The sequence below is a fragment of the Balaenoptera musculus genome, chromosome 15, assembly GCF_009873245.2.
Source record: "Balaenoptera musculus isolate JJ_BM4_2016_0621 chromosome 15, mBalMus1.pri.v3, whole genome shotgun sequence".
NCBI lineage: Eukaryota > Metazoa > Chordata > Mammalia > Artiodactyla > Balaenopteridae > Balaenoptera > Balaenoptera musculus.
This window is the reverse complement of record NC_045799.1, coordinates 62,483,250-62,498,972: the sequence shown is the minus strand read 5'-3', so window position 1 is coordinate 62,498,972 and position 15,723 is coordinate 62,483,250. Positions and strand designations below refer to the sequence as shown.

Below are 15,723 nucleotides of genomic sequence, written 5' to 3'. Positions count from 1 at the left end.
AGCCAGTCTTCCTAAAACACAGGTCACTGTAAACTGTGCAAACTCAGGGATGGAACAGGAAGTCGGGAATCGTGGCAGAGGAGGGGAGGGTGCTTAAGACGAAGCCTGCGTCATATGGACCCTCTGTGATTCTAGCACCTCTGCCTTCATCTACTTTCGCTCCCCTTATTTTCTTTTTACTCCATGCCCCTCACTTACAAAAACAACTTTTGACTCAATTATGAGCCAACTTAAAACCATCTAGAGAGAAGATGGGGGTGTTTTTAAGTTGTCAAATGAAGAAATAAATTCCCCCACCCATCAAAGAAACAACTGTGGAGAGAGGAAGTTACTGGTTAACCTAACTTAACCTCCCCCTCCCCCATCACCCCCCTGAAACAGAGAACAAGGAGGAAGCTGGAAGGTGCTGTTTAAGGAATTTAAGAAAAGCCACTTGAGTCGGTCAAGCTAGAGGCTGCAAGACGTGGCCCGGAGCTGCCAAGGGGGCCCCACCTGGCACCCAGAGAATGTGGGTAAACATAAAGTCTAACCGCCCGGGAGACTGCCGTCAGGGCAGGAAGTGGGGCTGAGGCCTGGGCTGAGGCCCAGGGGTTTTCCAATGTGACTCCTGTAGTGAGCTGTGAACAACTTCAAGAGCTCGAAACCTCCTAGGATGCCCCAAATTTCAGCCCTGTGCTAGGCAGGGAAATTTGACCCTGGTAGACGGCATCATTCCGCATCATGCGTGCGTGTGTGTGTTCACATCTGTGTATGTGTATGTATGTGTGTGTGTGTGAGAAGGGGGGAGTGATTCGGTCCTCACACAGCAGAAACTGGATGACCACGGGCCAGGGACATCGGGAGGGAGATTCCAGCGAGCAGTGGTTCTCAACTCGGGGTGACTTTGACCCCCGAGGGACACGATGTCTGGGGATATCTTTAGTTGCCAAAACTGGGGTGGGTGCTACTGGCATCTAGTGGGTAGAGGCCAGGGGTGCTGCTCAACAACCTATAATGCACAGGACGCCCCCACAGCAAAGTGATCTTGCCCCAGATGTCGGCGGTACTGAGGCTGAGGAACCCGGCCCCCAGGCCAACCACCTCTCACACATACTGGTGAAGGGACGACCACCATGATCTTCGTTTGGCGGGCACTGTGCTGGGTGTTTTCACGTCACTGAGGACATCTGAATGCCTGCTAGGTGCCAGGCACCGCTCACACGTTATTACCAATATATACACACATTCACTCTTCTGACCTTATCTACTGGGCTCGGGAGCCAGACTGTGTGGATTCAAATCCCCGTGCTGCCACTTCCTAGCTGGAGAACCACAGGCTAGTTACTTAACTTCTTCTCTGTGCCTCACTTTCCTCGTCTGTAAAATGGGATTGATAATGGGATCAACCTCACAGGGCTGTGATGAGGAGAACCTTATGCAAAACTGAGAGTCCTTAGAACAATGACTGACACATAGTAGGTGCTCAATAAATCTCAGTGCGGAGATGCTGTACAGTGGGTGAGAGCACAGAGTCTGCTGACGGGCCACAGGTGTGAATCCTGACTCTACTTCTTATTGGCCATGAGAGTTACCCAGGTGAGTCTCCTCATCTGTAGGTGGGGGCCCCTCTCCTTGAGCTGCAGTGAGCAACGGACGGGTGAGTATGGTGACGTCCTTAGGACGGGACGCGCGTGGCGGGAGTGTCATTTCAGCAAAAGTGGTCACTACCATTAGTGCTATTAATATTTATTATTAAGTGCCTGGAAATCCCTGCTCAGGGGGGTTGACTGGGAAAGGATAAATTAATAAGCTACAAAATAAACAAACCTACCAATAAAAATCCATGTAACACCCAGCCAAAGAAAGGCACCTTCCTTTCCATTGCCCAGGTGGGGAAAGTGAGGCTCAGAGCACTGAAGTGACCTGCCCGAGGCTGCACAGCTAGTGGGGGTAGGGGGTTGGTCAATCTCCAACATCCTTGATTTGCCCGTCCATCTGCCCAGTATGGAATCAAAGCCCGGGCCCTGGAACCCGGCCCTCAGGGGTGGACCTCACCCAGGGAGCCTGCCTCTCAGCAAGAAAGCAAGATAACAGAAGTGCAAGTTCACCCTCCTGGGAAGACTAGGTAAGACCCCGCGTCCGCCCACTCTCCTAGGACACACCGTCTTTGATGGGCCATCGCTGGATGCTGTCAGGCTCCAGCTCCTCGTGGGAGAGGAAGATCCTGAGGCGCTTGAGGGAGACACTGGCCTACACAGAAAGCAACGACAAGGTGTAGTTATTTTGAAAAACGTTTCTGCAAAACAGACCAAGGCTAACTTACAGTGGTTTCCCCTGGGTGCGGAGGGGCCCACATCCTCCCTTATTTCTGAAGGTTCTGCAGCGCCTACACCTTAGAATAAAAAACCAAAAGCGTTTTGGTTCTTGTTTGCTTTCCTTTAAAAGCCCACAACCGGTATTAAAAAAGACGGCGGGGGACTATCGTAGCTGACAAGGGACCTAAGAAACAACCGAAGGCAATGGCCCCGTTTAAGACAAACTTGCGACTCGGAGATAAACGTGTCCTGGAGATCGAATGCGTGGCACGGTGGTTACGGCCAACAATACTGTATAATAAACTTCAAAGTTGCTAAGAGACTAGAACTTAATGGTTCCCCCCTACAAAAAAAGAAATGATAATCGTGGCACGTGACAGAAGTGTAGCTGACGCTATGGCAATAACGGTACAGCAGCATATCCACGGATCCAATCACCACGTTGCACACGTTGAACACAATGAGAATTATGGTTCAACAAAAATAAATTTTAAAAAAAGCAAAGGTCCTGATTCAAACAGCCCAATGGTAAGGACATTTCTGAGATAACCCAAAAAATTTTAATATGAACTGGGTATTAAGAGATTACTGTTAATTTTGTTAGGTGTGATAATGGTGTTATACTTATGTAAGAAGAAATTCGTGCTGAAGTATTTATGGGTGAAATGCCAAGAGGTCTGTGATCTGCTTTAAAATTCTTCGGCAAAGAGAGAAAGGAATGAAGGGAAGGAGGAAGACAGAAAAACAATTAGACAAAGTAACTGTGGCAAAATGTTGAATCTGGGTGACAGGCACACAGCATTCTCGTGCTATTCGCTCCACTTCTGTGTATATTTGAAATTGTTCGTAATAAGAAGGAGTTTTACTTGCTTATTTTTTTAAAAAAACCTTGACCAGGGCTTGTACAACCAAATCTTAAGCTTAATTTGTCTATGTGGCTAAGAAAAGGGTTTTCACGGGAAAATGTGCAAGGCTAGGGAGAAGAGTGTGACAAACGCTGTCGGCAGCAAAGTGCAGGAGCTTCAGATGGTGCAAGTGTGACTGAGCGGTTCCCTCTCGTTACAGAACCACCGCAGGGGCTGGGGGGATTACAGGGGGGCCAGCTGGGGTTTTTCAAATGGTGAGCCAAGGCCTGTGAATGGGTTGCAAAACCAATTTAGTGGGTCAAAAGCTGCATTTTTGAAGACACAGAACAGGATAAGGTAGGGCAGGGTGGAACAGACTCGATCAGAATAGCAGAGGATCAAATGTTTCAGAAAGAATCTTGCAGAGCTTAGGACAGCCTAGCTGCAATAACTTGTTTCATACACTCGAGTGTGTGTCGAGAAGTAAAACGTTATGTCTCTCTTTGGGGCAGGACCAAAAAAGCACGAAGGCCACTATTCTGGGCCTTGATAAGCCCCCCGGCCACAGTGGGACGGGTTGCGCAGAGGGAGCTGCATCCAGGGGGATTTTCATGCCCTTTTGCTTTGTTTCCCCCAGAGACCCCCTCTCTGAAGTTCCCCAGCCTCGCCTGTACCTGCACGATGCTGCTGATGACCATGGGGAGAATATTCAGGGGGAAGCGAAGGATGTTGAACAAGGCCAAGGACACGAAGGCCTTCTGGGCATCCAGGATGTTGTTCTTGTCGATGGTCACGTAGACGGCAAATGTACACAAGGCCACCTGCAAACAGAGGGCCAGGTCAGAGTCCCAGTCACAGAAGCAGTGACACGCGCCCGGGGAACTTGCTCCAGCCTCCTGGTGTGAGCTGCAGGGGCTGACGACTGGCCTCTGGAGGCAGCAGAAATGCCCGAACAGTGTCTCAGCTCAGAGTATAGGGTTTTATACCCCCAGGAAAGGAACATAGGTTTTCAAAAAAAAAAAAAAAGAAAAAAGGAAAACAAACAGCCAAGGGTCCCCCAAAGGCTACTCCCTTCCCCACAAAGTCAGACCTGCCTTAAGCCTTGCAATGGGGCCTGGGGTTTCAATTCCCAGGCAATCGGAATTTGGGTTCGGTTGTTTGAGACAGCAGAACCTCACCTCCCTCGCCAGGAAAAAGGAAGGACCCCTGAATAATCCAAGGCTGGGCTGCGTGGCTTAGGAGGGAAAAGATCAACAGGTGGATCTCCATGCCCCACCCACCTGTTGGCCCCCGAGCAGTGCCAAGTGTTGCCGGAGGAGGCTAATAACATCCCCCCTGAGATCACCTGGTATACACCACCAAAGCAATCTGGAAAACCGTGCACCCTGGCAGATGGGCAAAAGTCTCTACCCCATGCTAGTCCCAGGCGCCAACAGCCATTAAAGGCTTTCCCTAGGGGAAACAAATTGCCCAGGACCTCATTCTTGAGCTCAGGGCAGATGTCCGGCAATCAGGAGATTGCGGAGTGGCCAAGATTCTGGTGTGGATGCGGTCCAGGGTATTTTCAGGGTCTCAGCTGCCTCATTTCTTTGTTACCTATTAAAAGGTCCTACATCTTAAAAATTAAATCCATAAGCTCTGCCTGTTTATCATCTGTGTGACCCTGAGCTGTGATGTCACCTCAGCTCTCCAAAGGAGCCTCTGTTTTTCCATCTATAAAATGGGGGTCATGATACGTGTTCGCAGGGCTTCTGGCAGCAAGGAATCAGGCACTTCTGCAGAGTGCTTAGCCCTGTACCTGGGGCACAGTAAAATGCAGTAGATAGTGGCTGTTTTATTTCTTGTTTCAGGACTTGGTCCAAACTCCTTGGACTATTTTTCCAAAGAGTCTATTAACTGGGTCCCAAGAACAAGGCATTGGAAAGCAGAGCTGGTTCCTGTCCTGGTTCTGACATTAACGAGCGAGGTGACCCTGAGGGAAGACATAGAAATTTTCCAGGATCCTTGGCCAAGAGGGAGGTTAGATGCTCGAAAAGCCACTGACACCCGATCCCTGGGATGGCTGCACACACAGGTCCCCTCCTCCAGGTAGTGATGACGCACTTGCCTCTTAGCCAGAGATTCTCCTCGCTCAAAACTCTCTAAACACATCCACGCAGAGGAACAGTATTCAGCCATAAAAAGGAATGAAGTGCTGACGCCCACTACGACATGGATGAACCCTGAAAACATGATGCTAAGTGAAAGGAGACAGACACAGAGGCCACACGTGTTATATGATTCCATTTAAATGAAATATCCAGAATAGGCAAATCTACAGAGACAGAAGGTAGATTAGTGGGTGCCCGGGGATGGGGGGGAACAGGGGCGATGGGAGTGACTGCCAGTAAGTACAGAGCTTCCTTCTGGGGTGATGAAAGTGCTCTGGAATTAGACAGTGGAGGTGGTTGCCCAACCTTGTGAATATACTAAACACCACTGAACTGTACACATAAAAGTGGTGAATTATATGTCAATAAAAATAATAAATTAAAAAAAAAAATCTCTCCAAAATCAGTCTATTTTACTCAGTACAGAAGCCAAAGTCTTGACTCAGGCTCCAGGGGCCACCTGATTCATAAACGTCCCTTTTCTGAACTCTTGTGCCCTCCTCTCCTACCACTCTCCCGCCTCCTTCCCTCTGTTCCAGCCCCGCTTGCCTCCACGATTATTCCTTTTTGGGGCAGCGCAGCCCTGCCTCAGGGCCTCTCACTCTTCCCTCTCCCTGGTCAGGCCCCTGACCTCCATTAGGTTAAGACTCAAGTATCACCTTCTCAGTGAAGGCTCTGATCATCCCTTTTGTTGTTGTTGTTTGTTTGTTTGTTTGTTTGGCTGCGCTGTGCAGCATGAGGGATCCTAGTTCCCCGACCAGGGATCGAACCCGTGCCCCCTGCAGTGGAAGCATGGAGTCTTAACCACTGGACCGCCAGGGAAGTCCCGTGATCATCCTATTTAAAAACTGCAAGCCCTCCCTATCACTCTAACCAGAACCTTTTTTTCCCATAGCACTTATGACAGTTTAGCATACTATATATTTATCATGCCTGGTGTGCACTATCTGTCTCTCCCAGTTAGAATGAATGAACACCCCATGAGCGTGCAGATTTTTGTCTTTAGTATTCACTGCTCTATCATCAGTGCCTAGGACAGCACCTGGATCATGGCAGATACCCAGGAAATGTCTGTGGGTGGGTGGATGGATGGGTGGGTAGACAGATGGATGGAGAGGTAGGTAGATGGATGGGTAGGCAGGTGGATGGATTTGCCCAAGGGCGAGAAAGCACACACTCAAGGGTGTCTCTTCAGCAACAGAGAAAATCAGGCCTCAGGCATCTCACCACCAGAATATCCCAGCTCCACTGGCCCAACTGATGGGGTGGCTGCTGGCAGCACAGGAAGCGCATTAAGAGGGAGAAACATCGCGTGGCCCCCGTCAGACCCACATCATCCACTTCTCCAGGAAGCAGAGGTCACTCATTCATCCATCAGTTATTAATTGGGCACCTACTGTGTGCCAGGCACTGTGTGAGGCAGCCTCGGAGATCCTGAGACGCACGGTCTAGTGGGGAACAGATATGCACCAGGGTCTCTCTAGCACGAGTGTCTGCAAGTGTGTGGAGGCGGCTGGGGAGCTGGGGTTTGCTACAGCCTTAAAGGGTGAGGGTCCAGGGTGCGAAAAATCCTTTGCAAACAAGGAGGAACTACCGCCCCCCTCTGAGTGCTAAAAGAGCCTCCCCCCATGCTGAGAAATGGGGCAAATGACGGAACCAACTTCCCCAGCCCAACCCCTAAAAATCTGCCATCTCTCCATGAGGACATCTGTTCCTTCTGCCTGGTCAGCATCCACTCTTGTTGCTGGTGACAACACGTCAGTTTTCCTTTGGGGAGCTGAACCTCCCCCAACCTCAGTCCATGAGCTTCAGCCACAGATGAACTGCCCACACCGGACCTGACCCCAATCTCCAAAGAAGCCACATGACCCAGGCCTGGCCAATCCAAGCATCCCTGCTCCCTGGCCCCAGTGATTCAGGGACAAGCATGCAGCCAACCGCAACCAATGAGACTCAACCCCACAGCTTTGCAGGAACTAATGGGAAAAGGGGAGCTCTCTCCTTGGTTACTGTGGTTACTGAGATGACAGAATCAACTGTAATCACATGGCGAGTTCCCATGTGACAAAGAAACCACCATGGAGAAAGCAGAGCTGGGAGACAGAGGAGGAATTATACCCAACATGATCGCTGGAGCACCTAGGTCCAGTCACACCCAAAACCCCAGCAAGATAGTTCCTGACTAATACAGTTTATTCAAATCTTCTGTCCATTCATTTAGTCAGTCATTCCTCTACATACACCTAGTGAGTGGGTACCATTTGCCAAGTCCTCTATGTTCTAGGGATACAAGCAAAAAAAGACAAGGTCCATGTATGTTCTGGTCAGCAGAGAACTGCACAACAGGTAATTAGCATATGGAATGATAATTATTCTAAAGAAGGGACGGACATACAAGGCACAGAGAAGGCAAGAAGCTCACAAATCTTCCAATAGAGCAAATGCTAAATACTGACAGGGATGCTATTTTAGGAAAGTGCACTAGGTGGACATGAGGACATGATAAATGCCAGGCTCTATATTCCAGAAAAACAGTCCCATCAATCCTGCCACATGGCATCCCCATTCCTGCCTGACCTCCCCAGGCCTCTGTCTTCCATCACACCTACCAGTGGGTAAACACATCATCCTTGAAGTGCAGGAATTCACCAGTGGAAAGCACATGCAAACACCTTCCAAGGGAACCGAAGGCCACATATTTTATCCTAATGTAGTCAGAGGCTTCAGTGTCTCAGTCAGGGCCAAGGTCCCCGACTGACCCCTGGGCTCATCTGTTTCATGCCAAACAGCTGAACCAACACCGTCTCTGGAAGCCCATCGTCACCCAAAAACTTAATGGCAAATTCAAGGTCAAGAAAAGCCAGTCCCACTCTTAAGCATCTCTTGCTGAGGCCTCCTAACGGAAGCCAGGGCAGGAGATGATATTTGAAGGGTTAGCAGTGTGGGTGACAAGCTGGAAACTGCAGGTTTTGTCAGAGGATCTGATGTACAGAGCAAAGGGTTTTGGGGAAAGGGGGAAAGGTCCCCTTCGTCCTAAGTGTAACACGACCCACTGACTAAACCTTAGTGCTTGACCCTTCTGACTGCAGATCTTTTCCTATTTTAAAAAATGCAATCCAGATGCCTTGAATTTCTGTGTGATTTGCTATCACTTGCATAAAAGTAAAGTAAATAAAAGAGACGTTTAAGTTTGATTCCATTTATTGCATATAGTCAATGTTATGCTGGTATACATGCAGGCTCTCTCTGGAAATACACAAAAGAAGCCGGTATGGAGAAGGAAGCTAGGTGATGGGGGGTCTGCGGAGGGAAAGAGCAGTGCCTTTCACTGCAGACTGGTGGTTCTCAACTGGGGGACATTTGGCAATGTTTGGAGACAATCAAAAATTGACTGTCATAACCGGGGAGGTGGGGGGGAGAGGTACCACTTGGCGTCTAGTGGGTAGAGGCCAGGGATGTTGCTAAGCATCCTACAATGCACAGGACAGCACCCACAACAAAGACACAATGAATTACTGGGTCCCAAATGTCAGCAGCGCTGGGGATGAGAAACTCAGCTGCAGACCCTCTTTGGAACAGCTTTAGCTATTTTTACCATGCGAATGCATTACTTTCTGTTTTTAAATTAAAATGTATCATATATACAATAAGGACTATTTAGCAGTTGTATTTAATACATAGAGACTATTTAACAGTTTAAAAAAAAAATAGAACGAACATCCTCTATACCATCCAGTCTTATATTTTTACTTTTGAAAAAAACCAAGAGAGTCGCTAAGGACCTGGGGAAAGCTGGAGAGACTGGAGTATGAAAAGAATGAGACAGCAGACCCTTCCAGCCTGGAATGCTGGTGTGTTTGAGCCGGAGCGGATCTTAGGGAACACAGAATCTCAGAACAGCTAAGAGACGTCGCTGCTTGGGCCAACTCCAGTCAATCGGCAGCGGTCACCTGGAGGGTTGCTCGAACATAACTCAGTGGGAGAGAGCACCACGACAGACCGGGGGTGTCTGCTGTGGTATGGGGGCGGGGGAGGGCAGGGCCCGAATGTCACATCCCTGGGGCCTAACCCCTTCATCTTTCACGCTCAAAAACCCAGAGGCAGGGAGGTGAAATGACCGCTGCAGGTCACACGGTGAGCTGGCAGGAGAATTCAGCAGGAGTCCTGACTCTCAGCAAAACATTCCATTCCTCTAAGCCGGGGCTCAGCCAACTATGGCCTGTGGTCTACCCATCTGTGTCTGGGCCCATGAGCTTAGGATGGATTTTATATTTTTGTTTTTTTTTTGTTTTTTTTTGTTTTTTATTTATTTTTTTTGGCTGTGTTGGGTCTTCGTTTCTGCGCGAGGGCTTTCTCTAGTTTCGGCAAGCGGGGGCCACTCTTCATCGCGGTGCGCGGGCCTCTCACTATCGTGGGCTCTCTTGTTGCGGAGCACAGGCTCCAGACGCGCAGGCTCAGTAGTTGTGGCTCACGGGCCCAGTCGCTCCGCAGCATGTGGGATCCTCCCAGACCAGGGCTCGAACCCGTGTCCCCTGCACTAGCAGGCAGACTCCCAACCACTGCGCCACCAGGGAAGCCCCAGGATTTTATATTTTTAAAGGATCAAAAGAAATCAAAATATTTCATGACACATGAAGAGTGTATAAAATTCAGATTTCAGTGTCTATAAAGTAATTTTTACAGGAACACAGCCACACCCATTCATTCCGTGTTATCCACAGCCGCTCCTGCACTACACCGGCAGAAAGGAGCAGTTGCAACAGAGATCGCACGGCTCAGAACACCCAAAATATTCACTGGCTGGTCCTATACAGAAAATGTTTGCTTACTCCTCCTTTTTCCCAGCGTTTCTCAAACTTTAATGTGCATACAAATCACCCAGGGGGAGATTGCTAATACTCAGGTCTGTCTTAGCCTGGTGTGGGGTGAGGCCTGAGAATCTGCATTTCTAATAAGCAACCCCGTGATGCCGGTGCTGCTGGTCCATGGGCCCCACTGCTGAGGACAAAGCGTGGATCCCAAACCAAGAGCATCTGCAGCACCTGGGAACGTGTTAGAAATGCAAACACTCAGGGCCCACCTAGACCGACTGGATCTGAAACTCTGAGTGGGGCCCAGTGAGATGCATTGTAACAAGCCCTCCAGGTGACTGGGAGGCCCACCCAAGTTTGAGCATCACTGATTTCCACCACACTGCCTTGTGTGCGGGTTAAGACTCCGGGAGACATTAAGCTGAGCCTAACAAAATCCAGCGTCAGAATGGATACACTTTGACAAACACTGAAAAGGCAGGAGTTTCCTTCAACATTCCACCTGCAACTCCACTGTGATGAAGCGGATGGCAGCCTAACAGAAAATTCTGTTTCTAATTTATGAATATGTGTGGTTTTAGTCATAGGAACTTCCCATAAGAATATATATTTGCCAACGTAGCTAAGTAATACTTACTAGCACAACATTTTTAAAAAAGAATGACATAGTTAATAATACAAAGACAGAGAGAAAAAATAAACATGGGGGGCATGATCTGAAGTCCTCCATAACCATGCTCAACTGTCAATTGAGCTTAAAGGGTTTCCACAGTCCATACTGTCTCCTGGTTTGGGGCCAGCTTTGGAAAATAGTTAACTCACACTATTGTCTTTAAACTTTTCAAAGTTGGCCAGCTAGGGACAGACCCATTACAGTACCCCAAGATATGCGTATGGGAACATTCAGGGCAGTGTGGGCCATAACCGCAAAGAAGAGGGACCAGCCTAAAAGGCCAGCAACGAGAGATGGGTTAAGTCAACTACAGCACATCCATGCTCTGGACAAGCATACATCATTAAAACAGACAAAGGAGATCTGAATGCATGAACTCAGAGGTTACATATCAAGTCCAAAGGTCTAGAACACCACATAATTATGAGTCCATTTGAATATATTACAAATATTTAAAAAATATCTATATGTATAATTTTTTTTCCTAAAAAGACATACAAAACTGTCACTTTGGAGGAAAGGGACAGATGAAAGGGAGGACAATATACTTTTCATTTCATAACTTTTTGTACAGTTTGAATTTTTTTTTCAGTGAATGACAAATATTTGTTGAGCACCTATTATGCACCATTTTAGGCACCAGGATACAGCAGTGAACAGAAGAAATCCCTGCCCTCCTGGAGCTGACATTCTAGTGGAGAGAGGCAGACAATTCATGAAATAATAAGTGACTTTCAGAGTATGTTTGGCATTGCCACTTGAAGTGTGGTCCACAGGTCACTGCCAATCTGTGGTTTGTGACCAGATGACAGTAGATAAGGAGCTGATACCATAACGTAGCTCAACTATGGCACCAAGCACGCATGTAGTTCAGCTGACATTTTTTTTCTTAGCAAGACTTTCTCAGGACTTCCCTGGTGGCGCAGTGGTTAAGAATCCACCTGCCAACGCAGGGAACATGGGTTCAAGCCCTGGTCCGGGAAGATCCCGCATGCCGCAGAGCAACTAAGTCTGTGTGCCACAACTACTGAGCCTGCGCGCCACAACTACTGAAGCCCGTGCGCCTAGAGCCTGTGCTCCACAACAAGAGAAGCCACCGCAATGAGAAGCCCACGCACCACAACGAAGAGTAGCCCCCGCTCACCGCAACTAGAGAAAGCCTGCGTGCAGCAACAAAGACCCAACGCAGCCAAAAATAAAATTAATTAATTAATTAAAAGAAAAAAAAAAAGACTTTCTCAATGAAGGAAGCAGACAGCAGAGGTTTACATTCCACCACAAACTTCTCATCTTATCGTGAACCTGTAACAAACAGTTCCTGAACTAGCTACTTTGAGTATCCCTGGGCCGGAAGCTGTAAATGCTGTGAATAAAACAAAAGGTGGGAGTGGCACTATTAAAAAGGAGTGGTTGGAGAAGGTCTTGCTGACTTGCTGAAACAGTGACTTCTGAAAAATATTTAGCCATGACAACACAATAAAACATCAAACAATGTGGGCCAGGATAAACTTGGCTTCACTCACCAGGAAAGGTGTGCAGACCCAGGTGAAGGTCCCCACAGCGGCCAGGTAGGCAGATTTCTTCAGCACCTTCAGCTCCTCCTGCCTGATGGCCAGTACCTTGTCTTTGAATGCCAGCTCCCAGGCGTAAAGCTTTAGCACTTTGATCCCATTGAGAATTTCATTCATCAGCTTAATCCGATTGTCTTTGTTCTTCATGTGGGCCACCTTCGAAGAGAGGAGCGGTCAGTTGTCTCCAAACCACACCTGGGGGCTGGCTGCTCACTTCTGGCCCTGGCATCAGACCAACACTCAACAACCCCATCTATTAAAAATGGGCCGTCCTAAGGGTGGGAAAGCTGGCCTGCAATTCCTACGAACCCTAACTCTTGACCCTGAGAGCACTCCAAAGGATTCTTTTTTCAAGGGAAAAAAACTGCTTCGAATCACATTAAATTTGACATCAGAGAAACCTCTTAAATTCAGAAGGGAGGAAGAGAGGCAAGAAAAACCTTTCAGGTATCCAGGCAGGAAGCGGCACATGCCCTACTCTGCTGATCTAAACCGAGAGATGATATTTTTTTTTCTTCCATTTTCTTCTTTTCTTTACTGCTTTTCAGGCAGTGCATGGTTGTTAAAATACTGAAGTGTTTCTGTACCAGCCAGCACTGGTTCTGACCATTTGGGTGCCCATGCTGCACAGTTGTTAAGCATTTTTAAGGCCACCTGGCATTTTCCTCACGCCGGGCACTTTTCTAAGCTTTTCAAGTGCATTTAGTCCTGCTCACGAGAACCCTATCATTAAATGCTATGTCATTCCTGGGTCACAGAAGAGGACAGTTTAAGCAACATGAGGTCAAAGCCAGAGACTGAAGCCGTTTCAGAGGTGGGCTGTTCAGGGAAGAGGCTAAGAGGCGACACAGCCCCATGCCCCTCCCACGCCTCTCCTCCCTCCTCCCCAAACCTCATTCCAACAGTCCCACGTCCTGGAACTCTTCTCTCCTTCGGCATCACCAGCACGGCCAAGCTCTCTCATTTGAAATTCCACAGGCACATCATAAATAGCCATCAGTGGGGAAGCAGAGGAATGAACTCTGGCCTGTCTCTGTTATGGACCATCAGGCGTGAGTTCAAGACAATGAAGTCAGACCACATGGCATGCTGCAGAAAGATCCCCCAGGCATGGCGTCGGACGATAAAATCACTCTGCCAAACGGGCCCGTTTGTGTTAAAATATATACAGTGATAACACCATGACACACACACACATATACACACCAAGCCTAACTATATAGTTAGTCCGATCTCTATATAAACACATAAAAAGTTCTAGAAGGATTTGCTTCAATGTGTTCACCGTGGTTAAGAGGACAGGGAAGAGGGGCTTCCCTGGTGGCGCAGTGGTTAAGAATCTGCCTGCCAATGCAGGGGATATGGGTTCAAGCCCTGGTCCGGGAAGATCCCACATGCCACGGAGCAACTAAGCCCGTGTGCCATAACTACTGAGCCTGCGCTCTAGAGCCCGCGAGCCACAACTACTGAGCCCGCGTGCCGCAACTACTGAAGCCTGTGCGCCTACAGCCCGTGCTCCACAACGAGAGAGGCCACCGCAATGAGAAGCCCGCGCACTGCAAGGAAGAGTAGCCCCCGCTCGCCGCAACTAGAGAAAGCCTGCGCGCAGCAACGAAGACCCAACACAGCCAAAAATAAATTTAAATAAATAAATTTAAAAAAAAAAAAAAAAGGACAGGGAAGGGGACATGTCCTTTTAATCTATATACTTTTGTATTATTTGAACTTTCTTTTATAATGAAAAGGCATTCACTCTGTTACTTGAGTATTTAAAAACTTTAAAAATACGAAGTATCTCTGAAAATTAAGAGTTTAACCCTGCAACCAGCATAAGGAAATGGGGAGAAAAGCAAGGGGTGATTTTTACTCAGCTCTTGAATATGCACACACACAGAAAGGAATACACCTATAGGAAATAAGGAATCTCTTGGAGGCTCACAGATGGGACTTCAGTCACTGGCCCACGAGGTCTAACTATTTCGGGAGCTCTCAACCTCAGCGACCCAATGTAATAACCCGGGAAGCTTTAAAAACTCCCAATGCCCAGGCCTCACTCACATTAGATGAATCAGAATCCCCAGAATTGGGCCTAGGCATCAGCATTTGTTAAAGCTCCCCAGGGGATTCCCACAGGCAGACAAGGCTGAGACCCCCAAGGCCTGTGCAGAAGGAACTCAACTAACACCCAGGTGGAAAGGCCTTAGGCAGGGGTGCAGCTTGGAGCCCTGTGCGGACACACCCCCTACCTGGTAGGTCTTGGTCTTCATGGCCATCACTGCATTGAGGGGAACCATGAAGATCATCACAGCCACTCCAGCCAGAACGGAGGGGCCCAGGTTCTATGGAAGGAACAAGAACAAAGGCCTTAGCACGGGGCTTCCACGGGCTGAGCCACCCCGTGTAGCCGCATTACTTTTCAGATTTATCCGGGAGCATCCCTTGGGGTCCCACAAACCCTGTAAGAACGTTCAAGGCCACAATCCTTTATCCGAAACCCTTGGGACCAGGTTGAGTTTTGCAAATGAGAACTTAAGGATTTCAGAAAGGTAACAGGATGTGGAGCAGAAAACAGTGAACGTGGCCCACCTGACGGCTTATCTTGTTCAAAGGTCCTTGGTTGGCGCCTGGGTGCTTGGATTTTGGGAGAGTTCCCACCATTCTCAGAACTGATAAGAGTGACTCACTGCGCCTAAACTGTTTGCATGAACAATATGGTTTCTGCTGATTAACCCCTTTTCCCTCTGGGAGTCTGGAAGTTTGGTCTGTGCCAGGCAGAGGCTGCCGGTGTGACCAGCCCCCAATAAAAACCCCGGGCACAGGGTCTCTCCCAAGTTTCCCTGGCTGGTAACATTTCACATGTGCTGTCACAATTGTCACAACTCGTTGCTGGGGAATTAAGTGCATCCTGTGTGACTCCAGGGGGAGAGGACTCTTGGAAGCTTGTCCTTGGTTCCCTCCGAACTTTGCTAATCTTGCTGTAATAAATGATAGCTATGAGTCCTCCTAGCAAATCATGAACCTGGTGGGGTCTCGGGGACCCCTGACACAGGTAGATATGCCTGTATATCACACCTCCACAGGGCCCTGGCACAGTGCTCCAGAAGCAAATGCAATGATTTTTTTCAGTAGCAAAATAGGAATATTCCCATGAGAGGGATAATCAAAATTATAAATCACATATCAGTTCAAGTCAAGTCTTGCCACCAAATAAGAAAAACTTGCAATTTTCAGAGCTCTTTGATTTGGGGACTTGTAGATAAGAGCCTGTAGACTGTTCTGTTATCCCATTTGCAGATAAGGAAACTGCATCTCAGAAAGGTTAAGTGGTCATGATTGAGACAAGATACAGATCAACATTTTTCAACTTCCAAGTTACACA

The 15,723-nt window shown here is 48.2% G+C and overlaps 1 protein-coding gene across 4 annotated transcripts in view; it reads right to left on the bottom strand.

Annotated features, from left to right (window-relative positions):
• ABCC1 (ATP binding cassette subfamily C member 1) overlaps positions 1-15,723 on the bottom strand; it is a 131,943-nt gene that overhangs the window by 41,502 nt on the left and 74,718 nt on the right. For all 4 annotated transcript variants that reach the window (XR_005016427.1, XR_005016426.1, XM_036825394.1 and 1 more), the window contains exons 11-14: positions 14,591-14,683; positions 12,297-12,500; positions 3,814-3,960; positions 2,142-2,229 (exon numbers count right to left, since the gene is read on the bottom strand). Coding sequence is in view for 2 of the 4 variants with exons in the window: in XM_036825394.1 (XP_036681289.1) it covers positions 2,142-2,229; positions 3,814-3,960; positions 12,297-12,500; positions 14,591-14,683 (532 nt within the window). In the remaining 2 variants the exon portion in view is untranslated. The remainder of the gene's footprint in view (positions 1-2,141; positions 2,230-3,813; positions 3,961-12,296; positions 12,501-14,590; positions 14,684-15,723) is intronic.